At 36.5% G+C, this 23762-nt stretch overlaps 3 protein-coding genes across 5 annotated transcripts; all 3 read right to left on the bottom strand.

The window, feature by feature from the left end:
- Positions 1-86: 86 nt before the first annotated feature.
- On the bottom strand, positions 87-13486 carry tent4b (terminal nucleotidyltransferase 4B). 2 transcript variants are annotated; one of them, XM_020941616.2, is made up of 12 exons: positions 12657-13486; positions 5939-6062; positions 5020-5066; positions 4467-4587; positions 3810-3917; positions 3561-3689; positions 3157-3367; positions 2951-3077; positions 2666-2769; positions 2390-2580; positions 2172-2315; positions 87-2097 (listed from the first exon to the last, which is right to left on the bottom strand). In XM_020941616.2, exons 1-12 carry the CDS (start codon positions 13145-13147, stop codon positions 1939-1941), a joined length of 1956 nt encoding a protein of 651 aa, XP_020797275.2. In that variant the 5' UTR covers positions 13148-13486; the 3' UTR covers positions 87-1938. The 2 variants fall into 2 exon arrangements, with proteins under 2 accessions (XP_020797275.2, XP_055010830.1); XM_055154855.1 differs by having other exon boundaries at positions 87-2315.
- A 138-nt stretch (positions 13487-13624) lies between these two features.
- Positions 13625-20880, bottom strand: heatr3 (HEAT repeat containing 3). 2 transcript variants are annotated; one of them, XM_020941443.2, is made up of 15 exons: positions 20596-20880; positions 20130-20302; positions 19644-19731; positions 19356-19456; positions 18809-18918; positions 18482-18622; positions 18115-18401; positions 17212-17302; positions 16908-17062; positions 16743-16825; positions 16534-16670; positions 16369-16457; positions 16151-16294; positions 15914-16090; positions 13625-15738 (listed from the first exon to the last, which is right to left on the bottom strand). In XM_020941443.2, exons 1-15 carry the CDS (start codon positions 20731-20733, stop codon positions 15625-15627), a joined length of 2028 nt encoding a protein of 675 aa, XP_020797102.1. In that variant the 5' UTR covers positions 20734-20880; the 3' UTR covers positions 13625-15624. The 2 variants fall into 2 exon arrangements, with proteins under 2 accessions (XP_020797102.1, XP_055010941.1); XM_055154966.1 differs by lacking the exon at positions 20130-20302 and having other exon boundaries at positions 20596-20726.
- Positions 20881-20965: 85 nt separating this feature from the next.
- On the bottom strand, positions 20966-23057 carry cnep1r1 (CTD nuclear envelope phosphatase 1 regulatory subunit 1). Its single transcript, XM_020941630.2, has 6 exons — positions 22921-23057; positions 22475-22546; positions 22298-22371; positions 21503-21612; positions 21302-21356; positions 20966-21217 (listed from the first exon to the last, which is right to left on the bottom strand). Exons 1-6 carry the CDS (start codon positions 22943-22945, stop codon positions 21176-21178), a joined length of 378 nt encoding a protein of 125 aa, XP_020797289.1. The 5' UTR covers positions 22946-23057; the 3' UTR covers positions 20966-21175.
- Between the last annotated feature and the right edge of the window lie 705 nt (positions 23058-23762).

Raw genomic sequence — 23762 nt, 5'->3', positions numbered from 1 at the left:
AGTCACACAATAATCCACACACACGTTTATGTAGATGTATAATGATTACAAAATATCATTTGAATAGTTTAAATAAACAAAGGCAATTTCATTGCACATTTTTATTGCATGAATTGTAATGACTGAAGACAAACAAAATCTAAGATATGCTGAGTATAATTGAACTGTTTGAACTAAAGGCTTCCGCCTTTAAAAGGGCAGATATTCAAGTGACTGGCAGCCCCATCGACCAAGTCACTAATACAAATCGTTTTTTTAAACTGCATATAAATGATAAAGTAATAACATTTATCTAAGCAGTTTAAAAGGTCCACTGATCCAATGGCTCCATCTACAGGTTAGATTTTGTACTGTAGATAAATGGTGCTGGATAAATGAAAGACTGCTATCATAGTCATTTTGTATCATTTAAAAATCTTTCTTTAAAGTAGACCAGCCACATCAAAATACTTTGATACTGACTTGTAAAATGGTCTCTTAAAACTTAAAAGTAACTTGGTCACTCAACAATCAAAAACAAAACAAAAAAAACAATATCGGCACATGTGCCACACCAAACCTTATCATCCAGCAAACAGGACTTAAGATTTACTGGTTTACTGTTATTACACATATCACATGTTCGTATAGTTTTTAAAAAAATAAATATATTCAACAATACAAATAATTTGTTAGGTAAATTACAGATAATTTGTAAAATCTTGCCAAAAATGTTTCATGTGTATCTGGGCTTCATTACATTGGGCACTGTTAGAATGGGCAAATTGAAAGATTATAGCCAAACAACAGCATGAGCATCAAACACATTTTCTAAGACAGAGCAAAAAATCTTGATTGTGTGATGTTTTACTCTCAGTATATCATAGTCCCTTTTAAAAGTATTGCTTATAATTCAGAATGAAAAATGTGGGAAATACATTTAGAATCAGAGGTAGGTATTCCCAGGTGCAAATATGATCATGAAAATGTTATACTACAGCAGGGGCATCTTTTTAAGTGGCAAATATACAAAACACATGTGTATATTTTCACTATGGCAGTAATGTACCATTCAAAAGCCACACACATCGGTAGTATCTTAAAATGCTGCTGTCTTGACTAAATGACAAATGCACTGAGATCACCAATAATAACAGTTCAACATAAGGAGGATTTTCAGGTTTTAAAAATCCCAGCTGCCTTGTCACTTGCAATAGTCACTGTGCAGCTACAAAACCAGAGCTCAGTTATAAAGCATTATGTCTGTGCTTAAAAACTGTATCGTGCTATATAAAGAAAAGGTGTTAACAGTCAAAACTCTCACTGCTAACTATTCTAATCAACCAGAAGTTGGCAAAAGATGCTGATGATTTATGTTGGCAATGAAATGAGATTCTCCTTTGTGGAAAAAAATATGAGCATGTTTCCACATCCCTCAATATTATCATTTGTAAAAAGGTTTATGAAACATTTTGCTTTGGGGGAATTTTGTACAAATATTTTAACTTTTTTTGACAAACTGTTGCAGAAAAAAAATAACCGAAAGAAATACCATGCACAAGTTTTCCATGTGTGCTGATTACATTTTATGTCAAAATATCATAGTCAATGTTTCTGTTCAAAAAGTAGTTTTTTGAAGGCCATTTGCCTTTTTGTCAGTTCTGATCCTGTTTTTTTGTTTTGTTTTTTAATATAAATAAGCTCACAGTTCCAGGTTGCAGTTGTTACAACTTGTTCATCATTTCCTGAACAGCAGGAGGCGCAAGAGGCATGGTGCTGACCAAATGAGTTTCAAGAAATGCTCTTAATAAAATGTTATTTTTTTACTTTGTTTTAAATTGTTGCTTTTCTTCCTCAAAAACATGACAGACAACAATAAGGCAGGTTGTAATAAACTCAACAACCTCCCGAAGAAGACGACTGGTAGGTAACAGAGGCATGTTAGTCAAAAGCAGGCCCCTATCTGCACAGGTCTTCATGTGTCGAGTCTCTCACATTTTTTCTCTTCTTGCTATTGCCTTGGTGCTGTGGCCGGCTGCTCTCATGAGCTTTGGTGCTGGCAGAGGAGCCTTTCTGACTATGGTGGCCACTCTTAAGATGGAAACGGGACGCTCTTGCCTGTGAGTAAAACAAAGAGTACAGACAAGTTTTTGACATACTGCCCAGTATACCTTGTGTAAAAAGTAACTTGCCTTGCCACTTTTGTTGCTTGTAGATGAAGTGGTAGTGCCATGACTCGTTCGATGATTAGCTACAGAGACAGACTTTTCTCTGTGGGGCACCAAGCTCCGACAGGGCTGCTGTTTAGCAGTCTTACATGGTGTGCCATCAGAGTCCTGAATAAAGAAAAAATTATTACTGGCTTTTATACCTTGACCATTTGATTCAGTATGTAGTTAGAAGAACTTACAGCATCACTGGAGCTGGATGTGGATGTGGGTGAGAGAGGAGAGGATGAGGGAGAGGAGTGCAGTGATGGAGATGGTGAAGAAGAGTTGGAAGACTGTTTACTGTGAGGAGCAACATCCTCCTCCTCCTCCTCCTCCTCATTTGGAACATTGTTGTTGCATTCATCAAGTTGTTGGGATAGTGCATCATTTTCTAGGAAAAAAAAGGGTACAGTTAAATTGTGACTTTAAAATCACACTGACAGACATATAAAGGGATATACTCAAAACAGACTTACTGTTAAGTGGTAATTCGTTTTTACACTGGTTGCCCCAATTGCTTCTTATCCATTCCCGGTACTCATCAACTTCCTGAGTAACACGGATTATTCTGCCAAGAATACTGTGGAAAATGCATTGAAACATGTTTTAAATGCCAAAATTAAAGTACACAGTGAAAATGTGACACCTATTACGTGACATTCATAATCATTTGACATTTATGACACAATTTAAATATATTTCATAATTTCACTTAAATGTGTATGTATAAACATAGAAGATAAATGTCTTGAAGCACTCACCTCTCAGTCTCATTATTTGGATAGTACTTGGCAATGGGTGACACAGCATGGCTGAGAACCACATATGCATAGTCAAATGCCTGCTTGACCTGCATAGCACCATATGAGCTTCGCCCAACATCGTTGTCTAAAATTATGAAAATGTGCTTATGAGAAATGTTGACATTAGATACTATTTTATCAATTGCATAAGACTGTCTTGTTACCTGGCTGCAGAGGGTCTTCAATGTAGAGCATGGAAGGCCTGTATCCATCCATCATGTTCTTCTGTACTTCATCTTTGGCAACATAGCAGCCTCCATCTGTTATCCTAATGCCCGTTTTCAGGTAGTTAAAATTGCGACCATAGAGCTCAAAGAACTCAATAAGCAAAACTCCAATGTTGATATTGGGACTACATACATCTCTGTAGTGAAGCTGCAACACATAGTATTTAATGTTAACAACAAGCACTGATTGTTAGCTTAGCCTCCACAAAAACCTTAAGATCTGGTTGGCAATACAGTATTTATACGGTCTTAAAATGTCATTTACATGTAACTGAGCATACCTTTGGACAACCCTAATATTATTTATTATTATTGATTGTATAGTCAACATGTTTACTGACCTGTAGGAAGCTTACAGCCATGAGAAACAGACTGTATGAGCCGATTCCTCCTGTGAAAACCTCATTGAGGTCTCTCTGCAGCAGAAACTGCTTTAGCACCAGGACCAAGTAAGGCAGCACAGGGTATTTCTAGAGAAAAAAAAATGACAGGGTCTATACGTTAGTTGTTACACATAACTCTCACACATTACAATCAAATTGCACTATCAAGGCAGAAACTGAATAACCCATAAATGTTATTGTACAAACCTCTTTATATTCCTTTATAAGACAAGCAGCTTTAACTCCATTTTTAACATTGAAGCTAATGTCCACCTTGACCTCAGTAAATGAGTCAGTGAGTTTGATAATAGGTACCTAAAAACAAAAACGTGAATATTACAAGGAGATGATAGTAAGAACAAAAACAACCAACAGAACAATTTCCCCATGATGCAACAATGAAATATTTATTTTTCTTACAAAAATAAAATTTTAAACATGGAGGTATTCCATGAAAAACAGTTCAGGCTTATCCAGAACCCCAAGGCAAAAACTACTAGCTTCACCTCCATCTTTAGCCTCCAATAATGAAAGATATATAACAGACTCTAGTTCAAGCCTGACATTTGTCAGCTGCCTATTGTGGGAAATAAGCTTAAAATGTGTTAGTCATGACTAAAAGGCAGGAGCCAGAACACGCACCGACAAGTGCAAAAGACGGGCGAAAGTCGGTGCAAAATTTTGAAATAATTTACAATAATCTGATCTAGTTATGGATGACCAAATTAAGTAATTTTCATCATTCATGTTTTTAATATCCTAAATGCATGTTATTTTTAAAGACTTTCTTCATGGCATACCCCCATGTCTCAAAAAATACATAAAAAAATATAAAATGTTTAGAAAAAAAATTTGTTTACTTACAGTGGCTTTGTCCAAAACTTTAATAGAGTTCTCATCAGCAACATTCATTCTTCGAAGTGCCTCTTCCAGTGTCCAAAGTGGGAGAGTTTCCCATTTTCCAAAAACAACAAGGTCTATGTCACTGGTGGAAAGAAGAATGACAAATTGTCTCTTCAAGAATACAGAAAAAAGATGGAACTATATTGTTTTTCTTTTTTTTTTAAAAAGGTGGCAAAATGACTGTTGCTGAAAAAAATAAAATAAAAGGTCATAAATAAAGTAATAAAGTTATCTGACTGTTAGTCATTTGATTAAAATACTGTATAGCATTAATAAATACTGATAATTCATTAAAATTATTTATTTACAACAAAAAATTATGCCTTCTTTCCCCAGATTTCTACAGACTTGGAGTACAAAGACATTATTTTAAGTGAGAAACATGAAATATTAAACATGAAATACTAATGACAAAGTGACCAAAAGTATGTTTAAAATGGAATTAAAAATAACACAAAGCCATCAGAATGCATAATGTCTGTCCTTTAAGTGCTTAACAAAATAAGATGCTCACCTTGTTGGCAGGTAAAGACCAGTGCTGAAACTCCCAAAGACTTGCACCTAACAAGAGTAAAACACAATATAAATAATAAAAATGAAAAAATAAATAAATAAATACTGAAATTACTACTACTTTTACAGTATAATATAGCATGCATGAGTACTGCACATTGTGAATGAGACAGATTTGTTGATAATCTTCTGATTATTACAGTGGATCCAAACATTTATGTTGGCAGCTGGTAGTTCCCCTGCTCAGAGTTTTTCTTATGTTGTAACACACAGGATTATTACGAGCAGTACAGAGGATAAATCACTCCACGGAAACAGTATAGGGACAGCTTATTTTGAATTGAAATAATGCAATCACAACAGTGAAGCTGCTGCACTTCTCACCTTTTAAACCAAGTTGGTGCAACCAAGCTACTCAGCTTTCTAGTAAATTATCTGCAGGGACCTTGGGGCATTTCTCATGATACAAAAATGTGTTAATGCATGCCCTAGAACAAAGTAAAAACACCAGCAGCATGATTTCTCTAGTTAATACCTTCTCAAGCCTACTAGACACAAGTTGCCATGCCTATCACTTTTACACAAGGGGTCAGCACCAAGGAGCACTGCTTGCCTTGTTCAAAGAACAATTTGTTAGCTGTAACTTCTGTCATCCACCAACTACCACTGAGAGTTAGCATTATCATCTTGGCTTTGCTCCATTGTTAAACAAAGTCTGCACAAGTTTGCACTGGTAATAAACTGACACATAATTAAGAGGCAAACACATGATTGTTTGCTGGCATTTGGGAATTGTCCCACCTTGTTTTTAGTGAAGTTGTATTTAGTGAAACTGTGCTGATGTAAGAATGCTGTAAGCACAAAGAAGGTACAAGTGGAAAGTGAGTCTTTCATCTTTGGAATATAAGATTAGTGTGTACCTCAGCACTGGGCCACAGATCATGGATGACGGCTTTAATTCTGTCAACCACCTCCAGTCTCATCTTCTCCTCTTCTGGCCGTGGGGAAATGTATGTGTAGAAATCCGTTATCTCTTCATGTAGCCTGTGCAAAAGACAGCAGTCAAGTTTAAACCCAATGTGTGAAGAAAAGGAGCACCATTTTTATTATCCTCTAGTATCAACAACATAATGCAGTGGCCAACATAATCCACAGTTGAGATAGACCGTTATAACTGTCTGTTGGCACTTTTTAGCAGGCTATTGGCCTTAAATCTTCAGCACGGGGCGACACTTTGCTTTGACCAACCAGCTGCCTAAAGAATATGCATCCAACTTCTTGAATATATACTTTACTATGAAGAGGACACTGTACAAAATGCAAGTACACAGTTCTAGTAAATCAGATTTGTGGGTGAGTTTGTACTAAATTGAAAATCATACAATTGGGGCAAAATAACCAAAATCGGCCATACACATCAGCCAGATTTTATCGGCTATCGACTTCTGTTATGATTGATACACAGCACAACTTGGTCAGAGATGCAACATTCAAATTTGAAGCATTTTAACACATTTTCTTAAGACAATTATATAGCTTATTCAGACCACCTAAGCACAACAAGGATTTTTCTGATTTTATGGCTTTTATGTTGACTCATTATGACAGGATTTTAATTGTCTACGATTTTAACGTGAATATTTGTTGCCATGGCTAAAGAGTTTTTAGATTTGGTTGACTCATTTAATATGACACAATATGTCACTGGCCCTACTCAGATGCACAGACCCACTTTAAAACTGGTATTATTACAGTTCTTTCCTATTGACAGTGCCACTGTTGGAAATTCAGTTTATTCTGACCACAATCCTGTCATGTTTGATTTTAACTTGGACAGTGACGTGATGCTGCCTGCTCCTGTTTGCAAATGTCGTGTTATTAAGTCCGACACAGCCGCTGCTTTTACTCCTGTTTTACGGCTTCTGCACTCATCCTACCCCCTGTATCTACGGGTAAAGAGCATTTAATGAAAGTATTTATGTCCCTCTGCAGTGGCATTTTAGAGATTGTAGCTCCTTTGAAACCCATGCGCCCAAAACCCAAAGCAGAGCCAGGACTTAAACGACAATACATGCACTGCACGGCATGAGTGCCATAGAGTGGAGCACAGGTGGAAAAGTGACAAATTCTTCGAAGTAGCTGGAAAAACTACCAGAGTGCTGTTAAAGCTGGAAAAACACATTTTTCTCAGACTTGATTTCAAGTAATGCTAATCAACCTCGTGTTCTTTTTAAAACTATCAGTTCCGTTCTTAACCCCAATCCATCCACTACACTGGACATGACACAGGAAACATATGAAAAATTCCTCTCCTTTAATGAGAAGGTTGCTGTTATTAGAGCCAATATATCTACATTGTATTTTTCTAATTTTGCCAAGTTCAAATACTTTTAGTCAGTTTGAGCCTATATCATTGTCAACCAGCTTAAGCCATCGTCCTGTCCCACAAACCCAGTCCCACCCCACTTTTTTTTTTAAAAGGTTTGGGATACAATCGGCAATTTCCACAATTGGAACCACTGACTAAAAAAACAGGTCTGGATCCCACAATTTTATCAAACTACTGACCAATTCTAAAATTTTTAAAATTGAATGAAGCAAAGACTGCGGTGACACTGTCTGGATCCAGCAGTAGGGTTGGGCGGTATCCAAATTTGTATACCATTAAATCTTCTCAGGATTTTACTGGGGTATATGATATTATTACCGTATTACCAAAATATTTTTGTACGACTTTGGTAAACTACGAAGCCGCACCACTATACAGTTTATGCTACAACCTGCAGACTTATAATCGCTGAAACTTTTCACATGAATCATCTCCAATGTGATACACGCACAGAACAGACTCACCATCAGCCGCACATCCTCTGCTACAGAAAGGACTCATATATTCCATTGAGTCGTGCCGTTTAGCCCGACAAGAGCTGAACCGCATCAGCGACACAAAGAGCTTATGCAAATTAGTCATGTGGTTTTAAGTTTTGTTTCTGTAAAACATAAACAAATTTGCAATTTGCAGCATTTTGGCTTCATGCGCACAAGTACTAGTATTTTTTGGGAGGAGACCAACTAGCTCGCAACCTGACTTGCCATCTTGTCTTGGTCTCCCTTATGAGCGTCACGTGACAACGGAACAAAACTAATCGAAAGTCATCTCCCCACGCAGTTAAAAGAAACATTATAGACAACTATTAGTTTTAAATCGTGATAGCATTAAATTGAAAATACAACCACACATTAATTTGTGCTGAGCAAACTAATTTAGGTATCAATAAATTATAATATTATTTTAGGTCCTTATGCGCAATACTGCAATACCGTATTACTGCCCAACCCTATCCAGCAGTACCTTCACTGTTGTGGGACCCCTCAAAAATGATGTGCACCCTACAGTCACTAATCTTGGCATCATCTTAGACAGTGATTTTAAATATGACAAACAAATCAGTGGACCAAGGACCGGACCTTCTCTGTGGCAGGCCCCAAGCTCTGGAATAATGCTCTACCCCCCACGTCCGTGTTTTCTCATCTTGAGACCAACTTTTATTTTCTGGCTTTTAACACTGCATGAGTTGTGTGGTCCTCTGTGTTTATTTATTTTCAATTTATTTTATTGGTTTTATTTATTTATTGCTATTCTGTGTTTTTCCTCTTATTTTATTTTACTGGTTTTATTGTTTTAAGACTAGTATGATTAAATCTGAGTATTGTTTTTATCATTACATTATTACCGTTATTAGCATTAGGGGTGTGCAAAAATATCAAAATATCAGTATATTGTATTGTTTAATGTGATGATACAGTATCAATATCGGGGACTGCTGTATCGATATATTGCCAAGATTATTTCTTGGTACATTTAACAAAATTATATTGTTACAGTGCTACATTTTTGTTGCATGTTTTAAGGAAGGAAATTCGTTTACGCAACACTTTTGACATTTTCAGTGTTTTGATGATTACAACGGTGTGCTTCATATTAACTTTGCACAAGAGGTTTAACAAAGACAGAGTATCACAGCCATGATTTAGCCTTTATTTTTTATTGAACGGTATCGAATCATTTTGAAATATATCGTATCAAACTGAAAGGGCACTGTATCATATTGTGGCCTATGTATCAATGATACCCATCCCTAATTAGTATGTATTTGTGCAGCACTTTGGAAACTGTTTATGAAATGTGCTATATAAATAGTATAATAATAATAATAATAATAATAATAATAATAATAATAATAATAATAATAATAATAATAATAATAATAATAATAATAATAATAATAATAAAAATAATAATAATAATAAAAAGTGGATTGAGGTTAATTTGATTATTTTTAAAAATCAAAATAAATTATTCAAAAAGGACAACTGGCTAGAACTTAAGGCTGGACATTATTTTTCATGATGAGTCTGTGCGGTCACATGTTTCAGGTAAATGTAGCCTACAAGACCAAACAAAAAGTTTAGTGGGGTCAAGGCCTATTACCTGCAGGTGTAACAGGTTCTTATGGTAACAGATCCAAGCTTCTAGGTTTGGCCTGACATCTTACAGTGGTTTGTAGCAGTTCTGCAGTAATTGGAGATATTGGCCCATTTTACTGGTCACAGTGCTTACACGCAACCTCACGGAGCACACTTGCAGTGTTCAACTCGAGATCTCCATGGCATCTTCAGCTTGTTTTGTAGCTTGTGTAAACATCTATTAGCCACTGCATGATCTGCACTCACCCATGGAGCACTGATTGATTTTATTCGCTAATTTAACCATGTCATATCAGCACTGCTTTGGACTTCACTCTTCTCAAGCAAGCTTCTCTGTGGTTTACCAGAGCATATTTGGTCCAAACAAACCATGGAGTAGTTTGTGTTAATCCATGATAATTAATGTTAAACCATTAACTTTGACTGCCCTAATTGATACAACAAAAATAAAAAGTAAAGTAAAATGTAACAGAAACACATTATTGCAATAATAATCCCAAAGAGTAAATTGTGCAAATAATAGAACTAAAAAAACAAAAACAAACAGACCTGCAGTCAAGTTGCTCTGAGTTTCATTTCTCAGTAAATGGGCCATGTGTTACTCCTCTCTCATTACATGGGAGCAGCAAAGAAAATCAGACATCCTACTCCACCTCTCAAGATCAAATTACAACTCACCCTAAAGCCAAAAAAGCACACGACCAATTGGCTCTACTAAAGGGATAATCCCCCTTATCTCAGAGTAATGTTATATAATCTTGAGAAACTGGTTCTCAGAGAGCAGTAGGTCAAAGCTGCACCAGATTTGGACAGCAAAACACTATGCCAGGCACCGCTCGTTATGAGTTGTGCATAACTGTGTATATAATCATGTACGATCATGTCATCACAAAATATATCCACCAACGTTATTAAAAAGAAGAGACTTAAAATATTCTAGTAAAAAGGAATTATGAATAAGAATATATTTTTTAAAAATGATATCTGTATGGGGCAAGACAAATTTTAAAAAGTACACTATGTAGCCTCCGTTTCTATTGTTAAAAAATGTTCTACAATCACAACTAAGCCTGGGCTGCCAGTGCTTTAACCTGCAGACAGAGGGCAAACACATGTTTTGTGAAAGCCTAGAACCTACAGCGATAACTCTGAGCTGCAGAGGCTGCACTAGCACAGATTCATGATCGGCTGGAGGTGTTGGGATTTAGGGAGTGACCAATCAGATCAGAGAGAGGATTAAACCAATTGAATATCAGTATTGAAACTGGCAACATTAATGAGAGAATCATATGAGGCTCATTTTGATTATTATTCTTGAAAACCAAAATGCCAATTATAACTGAAACAACTTCATCATATATCATGTTTTTGTAATTATGAATGAGAAATTACTTGTCAACAGTAAAAGCTATTTTTTATTTGTGTGTTTACATTTACCATAGGTCTGAGGACAGATTATATTATGAAGTGCTTATCAAATTAAATCTGAAATGTGTACTGTCCACATATATAATAATATTCGAAGATTTTACTTTGAATGATCAAAGCTAATTTGTCAGTATAATTGTTATTGTTTTTCTAAAATGTGTTTGTACAATTCTGTTTATTTTCCAATTGAGTACTTGTATTGTGCAAGACTTAAGCAATAATACAAAACTTTAAACTACTGATGAAAAAATTTGAAAAGATCAGGGTCACATTTAGTGTTCCTGATAGTTACCCCTGCTGGTTAACATATGCTATATTATCATCTGTTGTATTATCATATCACCATCACTAATAGTCATAGTTAAAATACATGGGCATTTTACTATAACACTCACGTACAAAATACTGGTGAAATAAACAAATGTAATACTGCTGCATATGACAAAATAGAGTTATTGAGTAAGTGACAGACATGCTGTTGAAATGAAGGGGGGCATCAACACAGTCCAAACAACAAGATTGCATTTCTTCACTTATTTGCACAGACTTGAAGGTAACTTTTAGACTAACCATAGCACCTTAAATGCACTGACTACGTTTCAAAATGACACAACACTCAATTATTCACTGAAATTTTTGTTTTTGCAAGGTCGAATTTTACACAACTTAACTTGCACTGGCCAATTATCAATAAAACATATAATTGTTCAATTTTTTTTAAATGTGAGGCTGCAGTATTTTTAAATAAACCCTGAAAAGACATGGACCAAAGTAAGGCAGATTCCGCCACAGCGATAAATGTGCATTTGGCCAGTCTTGGCCTTTCTGTATCACCAAGCCAAATCCTGTGACTGTAGGGAGCAATATGGGTGAAGTGTGTGAAAACAGTATAGATTGCACTAAAAGGAGTTTAGAAGTGGCTGACTGTAGGTGGTGGAAGAATGCATTTTGAGCCATAGACACCACACTACTACTTTTTGTAGTACCTAGAATAATCCTTACCATATTATTAACAGATCACTGAATATGGAAGGACTATGGACAAAAAGAGTATCAACACAAATATTTGGGCTGTTGGCTTATTATGAGAAGTGAACCGGTCTATGGCTCATGCAGTTACTGCTGGTTTAATAATAATAATAATAATAATAATGACTGTATTATCCTCCTTGTACAGTAATATAAATATGTTGCCCATATTGAGCAGATGTAGCACTTTGAGAGTTGTCAGCCAAGTCGAAGTTGCTTTCAGAGTTGAGACAAAAATTCAACTAGTAACTCAAGCAAGTAACATGTATGCTACAAGTCAAGTAATCTGTCGAGCTAGCCACAGATTAAATTTCTTAAATAAATAGAAAACTTACACATTACTATGAATGTTGATCAACCAAAAGCGAGTTCACACTTTGTGACTTGTCTGCACATGACTCAGAATGGGAGTGTCAGATCCGCCAACTAACTATTGTCAACGTAAACTGTGAAATCATTCCATGTTTCAACAGAGTTCTAATTTACATGTTAAAAACAAGCTATTTTGGTCCTCGGGGTTTTAATCTACGGTTTTAGTTTGTAGTTACTTGACAGGAGGTGGACGTGCACAGCGGTACACTTTCTGCATCCCATGTACAGACACTCGTGGGTCTGACCAAACTTGGTGCTGCATGGTTTTCAGTGGCTATGGCTAAAAGACATGGTTTGATCAAATCTCACCACTGAACTTACCCTACAATTCCTTCAGAGTAGTTTCGAACTTTCCATGGGGTGCCCGTGTATTCAGCGAGTCTTCCTGTGTTACAGTCATTGCCAGTGTGCAGGAGGCTGGAATTGTATCCAAAAGTGCTAGCTTTGTTGTCCCTTTTCCTTTTGTTGGAGAGTCCGTCTGTGAGCCCTCTCCACAGCACCCCGCTCCCCAGCTGCCCTACTCCTCCAACACCGCCCCTGCCCGAGGCTCGGTGGTTGTGGTTGCTGTTGCTTTCTAGTGGTATGAAGTCTTGTTGCTCTGTTAGTTCTGCGTCCTCCATTGGGATACCGCTGTTGGAATTGGGAGCCCAGTTTCTGCAACTGTTTCCGGACGCCCCGTTTGGAGACCCAGAGGTGAAGCTAGTATTTACATGTAGGTACCCAAGCCCTTGTGTCGTCTCCCAAATTTGCATCCACAGGTTGTTAGCTGGTCCACGCTGTTCTGGTTGAAACCAGGCGATTCTCGGATCCATCAAACGCCACTAAAGGCACACTGCCCCCCCTGCCCAGCACCGAGCAGCGCTCAGCCCGTCTGCTCTGTGCCGCTAGCCAGGTTAGCACACGTTAGCTGAAGCCTCGTTACAGCGATGTTAGCAGGCTGTCCGCTGCCCGCTACTTGTACAATCTCCTCAAACACGTCTGTGCCAGAAACAAGGCGCCCGATGTCAACTACAATTATTCACAAAAATAAACAAAAGCTTCAGCTCCTAGTACAAAGCAGCGCAAGTCGAAATATAGCGTCGGGACAGAAGAAACGTGCGAATGCAGTATCGGACTGATTTTCTGACCCTTTCCTCTCAATGGCGGTTCAGTGTGAGTGAAGCATGGGGAGACGGCGCATGCGCGTGCACGGGAGAAAGAGGTGGAGAGTTGTTCTTACGCAACTCACAACTGTTTTTGGTTACATAACAAAATGTATTACTCTAGGATTAAATAATAAACACAATGCATTTTTGTTGAGATCAACGTTAAGTTTAATAACAGGGCCCTTTAAAGTTCAACGCAAACATTTTGTATACAGTATAAAATGTGCTAAATTCTCTAACAAATGTGAGACAATATTTGGTTTTGAATTAGAAATTACTATGGCAACTCCTTCGCATCAATTAAAAGTGCATATGACAGATTCTCATATTTTAGTTTGGTGGGATAATACATTTTGTCAACAAGTTTGTTACAACTTGTTGTCATGCTCTGGCCCTTGTGTAATTTGATTATCAGGTTATATGTCTACTACTGACATATTTGCTGATTCAAGTGTTGTGAATGTCCAGTCAGAAAGTAAAATAACATTTACACTTAAACCCACATCTTATCACTAAAGTTCAGCACTTTCTAGCTGGAGACTGATTTTAAATGTATTAGTAAAGTAAAAATAATGAAAATAAAAATCACAAATGCAATACATTTCCAGTACTCAAAATGAATCTTTCATCATTTCATTTTAACAATGAAGTTTAATTAAAAATTAGCATAATTTTTTAGTTAAAGTGTATTTGACAGGTTAGTAGGCTACTAATTTTTCATAAGTATAGGAAACAATGTTTTAGAATGCTCTTCTTCCCCTCTACCAGTTTCGATCCCAGTCTACCACTTGATTGTTTGGTGTAAAACTGTTAACTACAGGTATCACCAAGGACTAGATTTTTTTTTTTTTTTAATTGGCGACAAAAGCACTTTTGTAGCACATTCTACAGTTCACTTGTTCCATTTTTTGTTGTTCTAGTCCAAGTTAATTTCCAGCTTTGTGATCAAAAACTGTCAAAAACAAAGAGTATACTGTCAACTATGGTTAAACTCTGCCACTGCATTTTTATGCTGCATTCATGTGATCTCGGAAACTAGGAAGACTGGACCTCCAACTCAAGTCGAATTTTAAATTCTGTAACCCATGCAGAAGATTTGAATTCAGAGTTCCAATGTTTACATCACATTGGGATGTAAACTTCCATTCTAGGATTTACACTGACCTACTTTACTAATTAAAAATAAATTAGAAAAACAAAATGACAGCAAGAACTAAATGATCAATATCACTAAATTATAAAATATTAAATTAAAAAAAAGTAAAAACTACCTCCACACACAAACTCCTAACAATATTCTTCCCTCCAAAGAAAAATGTGTCCCATTGCAGTCTGTTAATATTTTAAATATTTTTTTACAAGTTAGTCTTTCAGATAAATCATTCATAAGATTAAGTGTCCAAGTTTCTGAAATCAAATGAATGCAACAGACGAGGGCTATGACATCACACCTGCAGGGGCAGAGTTTGAAGTGCAACTCAAGTTGTTCCTCACCAGACGCTGCTCAGTTTAACAGCTTGTTTGGACTATGGCTGTGGGCGGAGTTTCTGCGTCAAGTCACTCTAACCTGTCACATGCACTTTAATTTTGTGTCACACAAACAAATATGTATATTCTGTAGAAGATATCTGAAACAGAAATGGGGGAAAGAAACTAAAAACAAAGTATTCTGCAAAACTGAGTACATCAGCAAGATAGTAAATAGGAGATATGCAAAGCAACAAAACAATATTTGCTTTACTGCCATGGTAATAAATAAGATGATTTCACAACCATAACACAATCCATGCGTTATCCTGATAACATATCTTGATGTTATCCTTCATTTGTCCAGGAGCCGTCCATGGTATCAAAGGTTTGAATGTAGTCATCTGGACAGCATTTTTGAAATCAGGACATTTTAGCTACCATCTAGAAAACAATGTGGGTCCTTAATGTACTGGTCTGAAAAACTAGAATTAATCTAGCTTGAGAGAATAAATTGTAGCTCCTCAAACCTTTAAAGACCTTTATTTTTAAAAAATGGCATTCACTTTTGGATGTTAACCAAACATAGTCCAGATCGCTACCTTTGATACCTGATCGGATATTTGGCTAATTTGTACATATTTAACACATATGACCTAATAGGGCCTACCAAAAAATCATTTTTTAACCACCTTTTCTAAATAACCGATAAATCTTCTCAAGTTGGTTTTGACATTGTCTAGCACACAAAGCTGCTGCGGGGCATACATTCCTCTTCCCTCTTTTCGAATCTAGGGAAATAATGCATACATTACATACATTTCCAATTAGGACACAGACATAAATGACATACGGTGGAAAAGATATATACTATGGCAATCTATAATAATCATACGGAAGTAACTTCACAACACAATCCTCTGATTATTTACGAATATGTAAAAAATAAATAATATTAGATTTTACCTTGGCCTTAAATACAGGCTGAAGTGCTTTGAGGGCAGGTAGTAACTGGATGTTTTTGGCAGCTATCTCTGCCTCTTCACCATCCGCAAAAACGTCAAATAAGGCATCAAGTGCTTCTCCATTTACAACAAGGTCAGTATCTTTGGAGGCAATTTGTAGTAAGGCATTTCCAATAAGCTGCAAGAGACATTTTGTCAACACCGCCACTTTGAAAGTAAAAGTTAATAATGTTTGTACCTGGATTGTTTCTGCTGTGCCTTCCTCCCTTGCCAAAATACTGCCAGTTATACCCAGAATGGCAACAGCATTGACTCTCACACTGACAACATCACAGTGGCTGGCTGCTTCACTCAGACTCATGAGTTGCTGGGGTATCATGCACTGAAGGACACAATTAATGTCTTTCAGTCTGGTACAAACATATAAATTACTAGTAAAAAATATATCTAACTTACCTGTGGAATATTTTTGGAAGCAATAGTCTGCAATAGTGACCTCAGAGCACTAGTTACAGCTTCAAGAAATTCAGCATCATTAGGCATTTCTGAAAAAGATAACACATCCAACTTCAGTATCCACACTAGGTCTATGAATAAATTCACTGCCTGATTATTGGACACCTGATCCTCCAAAAACTAGTGATGAGAGGTGTAGTGCTGCTTCTTGTAGAGATGCTACTCCTCCGAGAGACTCCACATCCATTGTAGAAAGGATACTATGAAGGCATGTCAAAGCTCGTGTCTGTACTCTCTCCAGTCTTAAAGAACCATGAAGATGCTTTGGATATTAGTGTGTCAATAAACATTCATTTTAAGTTTTACATCTCTACCTCTTAATTAGGCACTTCCATGCAGGATCCTGGTAGCATATATTAATAGCCTCAGGATTAGGGAACTCTGTCTTTTTCATCACCTAGGGAGAAAAAAAACATTGCACAAAAAAGTCAGACAATGTAGTTTTGAAGACCACAAAATATAGCAGTGAAGATATTTGCCTTTTTGGGAATGTGATGCTTAATCAAAGCCCCATGAACTTCAGCAGATAAACACAAGGGAGACATAAGACTGGACACTCCATCACAAAGGCCATCTGGCCCTAATTCACTTTCATCACTGCTTGATGACTCCTCCCATTCATCATCTGAAGGATCTGAACAAAAAATAAAATTGGAGATTTTCAAACCAATAAAAGTAGATTTTAGGTACTAGGTCCATAAATATATGGGAATATATAGGAAACATTGGGAATGTCATGTCGTTATTTTACATAGTTTCCCTGATTTGAAATTGGTGGCTTACCATCAGAACAACACATGTTGACAATGATCTCCAAAGATGTTTGTTGGGCTGTCAACAAAGCTGTTGCCTCCCTCAACTCCGCTCTATCCTTCTGCACAAGAATTACATACAAATTACCATTTTAGTAAAACTGCAATCTACACTCCCATAATAAACTGTAACATAGTAACAGCACATATACCAGTGGTTCCCAAATTAGGGTCGAGAGATCATTTTCAAAAATATATATTTTTTAATATATGATTTTAAGCTTTTTTTTTTTTTTTTTTTTACTTTAGTTGATATGTTAAAAATGTAACTGTAATAATAATGTGAGTAAACATAGGATGATTATTGTAATGAACTGGAAATAAACTGGCTGGATGTGAGCCCACATTTTCCTGCTCGTGCGTTTGCACAGTTCAGCACAGAGCCACACAGGGGTGTGGGGGTGTAGTCTGACTTTGGGAATCACAGTCTGAAAAATTCGGAAGCCCCTGGCATACACAAACATGTAAGCACAAATTAATCTAAGTTAATCAATCTGCTAAACTATGTATTTGTTATTGTAGTACTGGTTTGCTGAAATGTCAGAAATAAAAAAAAAAAGTGTACTATTAGTTTGTGCTTCAATTGACGTTTAAGTTTACAACATCAAAGAGCTCCCAATGAGACAATAGATTAGAGCTGTAGTCCTTTAGTTGATAAATCTGTTAGTAGTGTCTTACTCAAAAGATTTTTTTTATTATTCATCTAAATTATTTTATTAGGATGAAAATGATGTATGTGCACAACAGCAGAAAAAGGAGGCATTGAGTGATACATTGCAACAGCCAAGATTGCTTTACCGCCACTGTTGTTGTAATGTAGCACATTTCTGTTGTAGTAAGTCATCTGAACTCCCCAAAATAAATCCCCACTTACAGGCAATAAGTCTGAGACATCATAATCGATATTGGCAGCTTTGCCGTTTAGCTTTGGATTTGGTGCTTCTTCCTCTTCACCCATCTCTTCCACAGGAAAGTCTCTAGAGGTTTCACTTTCCACACCAGCCCCTGTCTTCAGGTGGCGGTCCTCCTCTGCCTGTCTGAGCTTAGGGATCATGACTCCAGCATCTATATCCAAACACTGCGACAAAGTTGCTACAACAGTGTTGAGTATTTGGGCCTGATGAGCAGCAGGAAGACTACCTTTTATGTTCCATAAGGTCCCTAAAAATACAAAAGCAAATTTCTGAGTCTGTACAGCGCCTACACTAGAATTAAAAAATGTACATAAATATCACAGTTACCTGCAGCTAGTGCTCTGAGGAGAGAGTGAGCCATGCTCTCCTGAGATGACAGCAGCACATTTTCCATGACTCCAAATACAGAAGTGTTTACACTACACAGCAGCTCTGGATTATCCTCAGTCACAGTGTGTAAACAGTGAGCTGGTCAACACAAAAGGTTTTAGGGTAAATAATGGGTGTGGTTTATAAAAATGCATACAAGTTAAGGGTTATGAATAGATTTATGAATAAATATAACAGTGATACTATTATGACAATTCAGTTTCTTCCTAGATCCATTTATTTTTCTACAAGAAGATGCTTGTTGGGTTTCACTTAAAGACCTACCAGCAGATATAGCCAGTTCTACATTGTGTGGATATTTCTCCAAACATTGGACAACCACATCCAGGAGACCAGCTTTGTTAAAAATGGACAGAGCTTGAGTATTACTCTCACTGAACAAAAGAAATTACAATATGTTATTATGGTATATGGCAGAAAAGTTGCTTGCAAATACTTTGCACTCTACATTTTATTCTGCAATCCTGTTTATTTCTGGGGTGCATGTGAAACAAAGGAGCGCACTGGTCATCTATCACTTAAAAAAAATATCAAAATTCTCTCACCACAGTTTAGTGCTTTGCTTAGAAATCTTTTTTTTTTTCCTCATTTAATTTCATATTTGTTTTCATATGGACAAGCCAAGTGTGTTCCACATAGGCTAATCACATCCATCTGAATTCTGAGAGATTCAATGGTGACCAGATTCACGTCTTCATTAAGTATAGTAAGTGTGCATTTTGGATCACAGGCAAATATTTTTACATTATATTTGTCTTGGAGTGTTAATTATCCAATTTACATGGAATAAAATCATAAAGTCAACAGTTACCACAGATTCCACAGCAGGTTCACAGCTTCATTAGCGACACACTCCACTGGACTCTTTTTATCATCCATTGGCACAAGAGAAATCTCAAATCCAGAACAGCACTAGGTAAACAAATACCCATAACACAAAAGTAAATTTTGAAAGAAGGTACCAATAAGTAACTCATATTAAAATATATTATATATACATATGTATATATATTTACATATGTAAAGTCAACCTTGAAAAAACATTCAGATGAAAATAAAGTCAAGTCATTTACATTCCCAAAAAGCACCAAAATCTAACCTCTCTCAGCAGAACTGTGAGTGGAGTCATGACGTCATGCTTCACCATATCTTCACATACCTCCTGTCCTCCACAGGCACTTAGATTCCTGTCCAGGTGGAAGAGATCCACACTTCATCACACATTTTTAATGATGTTCATATTATATGAACCACATTGTTCCACACATAATTGTCCTGAATTGCGCATATAAAATGCTCTTTCAAAAACTCAAACCCAGCAAATTCACTTCGAGCAATTCATTTACTGAATTGCTCCAACACTTCTAATTATCCTAGGGCTGTGCAAAAGTTTTTTGTGTGTGTCCATGCATAACAAGCCAATGTTAGCAAGAAGAAAGTGATCACTCTAATTTTTGTTTGTTTTTTTCATGCATACACCTATGTGGTTACTATAACACTATCACAATATCAGATAAAACAAAGAGTTGTGTTATTTACAAGTACATATCCATGACCTGAGTTGCTAGCTCATCATCATTCCCACCTCAGCGCTCCTGTTGCGGTTTCTCTGACAGCAACACTGCTGTCCAACAGCATGGGGCCCAGGCGCCTCACTGCATCCCTTTGCAGGAACCCTGGTATAGTGTGGCTCTGCTGCACTATGCGAGAAATGCTGGCACATGCGAACTCTCGCACATCTGCGCTGGGGCTCTGTAACTATATGAATATACTCATATCATCATATCGGCATTCAAAAACGCTTTCCCAATTTAATTTAATTAATGTATTTAAACAATGTATGGAATTAAACCGTTAATAACAATAGGGGCTGTATGGACGGAATTGGCACTGAAAACATTGCATAATGTTTCACCGATTAAGTTGTCAAGATTAGATCATCTTGGTCCCAAACGTGTAAAGTAGCATGCGGTCCTCAAAACGAAGACATCACAATCAACTAAGTATTAGAGCTTGGCAAACAAATGTACTTATTATGCATTTGCTCATACTTTCTCCAACAGCTCAGCAGCAGGACAGCTCTCGTCGCCGTAGTTTTCGTCTCCATCCTCCTCTTTAACTGCGTTGACTGGTAACCCCACCGCATTAAATTGTGGGCGTTTGAATTTGGTGGTTTTGCTCTTTCCCATTTCAACAGGAATCAATGTATTTTTGAGAAGAGGAATTTTTCTGACAACTTATCAAATTAGTACGGTTTGGAGTCGGAGGCCATGTGGAAGATCGCTGCTGAACGGTGCCGTAAACCGATGACAGGTAGTGTCGTAAAGTGTCGTAAAGCCTCGTATAGTAAGGGGGAAAAATGGCGAGCAGTATTTTAGCCATATAAAGATTAAACAACAAAATATTCAGAGATAAAGAAAACACATTTAACCATTTATTTCCTAATAATATTAAAAAAGAAACATCTAAAAGTGTCCACTCAGCATAAAAAGCAAGTTTAGTTCATGAATTGGCATAAATGCAGTGACTCGAATAAAAGTTTTCCTTCCAACGGGGTGCAAATTTACTTAAAACCACTTCAGAGACAAGCTAAACACAAGATTAATTGATAACCATGTTGCTAGGTGATGGTCACTGGATATTGGGCCTTGGCTTTAGAATGAGTTTTCCAGTCTGTAATAGAAACATAAAATATATGGTATTAGATAACACAGGTGATATTGGGCATAAAACTGCAACCTAACATTTGTAACTTACATCATCACAAGACATGTTGTATTCCGCTAAAACTGTTCGACAACGAGCAGCAATACTAAAGTATGAAAAGTCAAAGGAAAAAATAACGTGTTCTGTGTAAGATGTGTAATACATCATAATTTCACATTAGAGGCATTTCAATATTTAATAAAGTTTTAATATATTAACAATGATTAATACAAATTGTAAAGTAAAGGATACATTGATGGTGCCACAACCCGTTTGTGTATGCCAGCAAAGAATAGCGCAATAAGAGTGATGCAGCTAAGGGTAAAAAAGGGGTGATTCCAAAGTGATGAAAAAAATGACACCTAGAATGTAAAAACAAAGACATAAGGAGAACATTAAGTGCAAATGTAAGCCAGTGTTTTAGTCTAATCCCAGTTTTTCAACTTTGTGTCATGCTCACGTCCATCTAGGTCTCCAAATGAAAGTCCTCAGACTCTTTTGGGTCCTCATTGTTTTTGTTTTATTTTGTGTTATATATTATATTAAAATTAATTAATTAATATGAATCAAAATAAAGTCCAAGGCTCAAAAATACCTCCTTTTTCTAGTCCCTAACCTTTAAGAGCCACATCATGAGGTTAACAATAAGGCCCAAGGAGCAGTGAGGAGAAGGTGCCATTGCCTATTTTCGTGGACCTGAATCCTCCTCCAGTCGTCTACTCGGCACTCTCAGAAACCCTAACACAGTTCCAACACAACATAATTTTATGGAGTGGAGTCACCAGCCATAGAAGAGACTTGGAAAACAAGTTACAAGTCAGAGTCTGGTACTTCTCTGGTTAAGATATTATAACCTATACAAATGTCATAACTTGTTACATCATTGTAATTACAAGATGTTTCCTCACAAACTAAGTAAAATAATTCTAACCTTAGCATTTTGCTAAATCACTATCACTATCATTCACATTTTATTTATTTGTTGCTGTTTAAAAATACAGTCATCTCAGTACATCTGTACCATTTCAAAATAATATGTAACCAAACCTTTTGTGTATCAGGGTCTATCAACCAGTTCCATGCCCCAGTAGCCGTGCAAACAGACACCACTATCAAAATCACTGCAAAGACATTGCATTTAACAAATTACAGCAAATATATCAAAGAATACATTGCATTTACATGCATTGAAGAAATAAAAACGTTTAATTTGCTGTAACTTACTTCTCCATCTCCCTGTAGCAGGTTGCAGACATGAGACATATTCTGTAAGTCTTCTTTCAAAAGCCTTCAAGTCTGTGAAGATGTTTACATATTATTTAACCCTTAACATTTATATACAAACACTATACTGTCAGTGTTGCACGGTTGATGTTAAAAGCCAGAGTAGGGCATCTATTACACGAGTTATGGGTTATGGAAAGGCACACCGGTAAAACCATTAGCTTAGTTAGTAATGCAAGTTAGCACACATGCTAACGTTAGCTGTTAGGTGGGATTCGCATTAGCAACCCAAAACCTGAACACAAAAAGGTGACGTGTTGTTGTTACGTAATTGCTTTTGCTATTGTGTTTGTATGTTTCTTTCTTTGTTTGTTTGGGTTTTTTTGTTTTTGTCAAAAGCCTATGAAATGGACGACTAAATACAGTTAAATAGTTTGTTGGAGTACCTTCGGCTTGTTCCAAAGAATTCATGTCTGGAAGCCTGGCAGCCTGGCAGCCTCCTCCTTGGCTGAAGTCGCGCTCTACTTCCGCCTGCGTTCGCTGATGGACACGTCTTCCAACCAATCCGGGTCAGTTTTTTTTTTTTTTTGACGTAGTAGTGGCGTGAACTGTGTGTAGATAAAACATGTACTGTCTGCCATAACTGCACTGTATCTACCTTTGCTGTTTTGTCATGTTGTTGTGTTTCTGTAATTAATTAATTAATTAATTATGTTTTTAATTGTGATAATAATAATAATAATAATAATAATAATAATAATAATAATAATAATAATAATAATACAATTACTTATTATTATTATTATTACTTATTATTACTTCTGAGTATTAAAGTCTCAGATACAAGACAATATTACTCAAACATGCATGAGTCAATCAAAAAACAAACGTGAAGCTAATTATGACGGTACATTTATATATAATATATAACAAGGTCAAAAATGAATTAAAGCTGATGTTGCATAATATGTCCTCATAGCTATTACTATGGTAAAAAGGCAACTGGTTGACAGTGTCAATTTTTCATCACTTCATGTTTATCACTTCCATTAACATTTTTATATAAAGCATAAACTACGAAAGAGCATTGTAGTCAGTGAAAAAAAAAAATCTGGAGGGGGGATTATCTCTGTGATCGTAAAAATATACAAGAATATAAGTAGCGTTATATAAAAATAGTATTTAGACTGGGATCTACCTCAAGAGATGGAGTTATCCTGACTCCTGACCTCACATCGTCTTCATCACGTTAGCTGCTACTGTCGCTAACTTTCCTACTGCACTCGTC

This window comes from Boleophthalmus pectinirostris, unplaced genomic scaffold (genome assembly GCF_026225935.1).
Source record: "Boleophthalmus pectinirostris isolate CB_2022bp ecotype Guang Dong unplaced genomic scaffold, ASM2622593v1 HiC_scaffold_19, whole genome shotgun sequence".
Lineage (NCBI taxonomy): Eukaryota > Metazoa > Chordata > Actinopteri > Gobiiformes > Gobiidae > Boleophthalmus > Boleophthalmus pectinirostris.
This window is presented reverse-complemented; position numbering and strand designations above follow the sequence as displayed.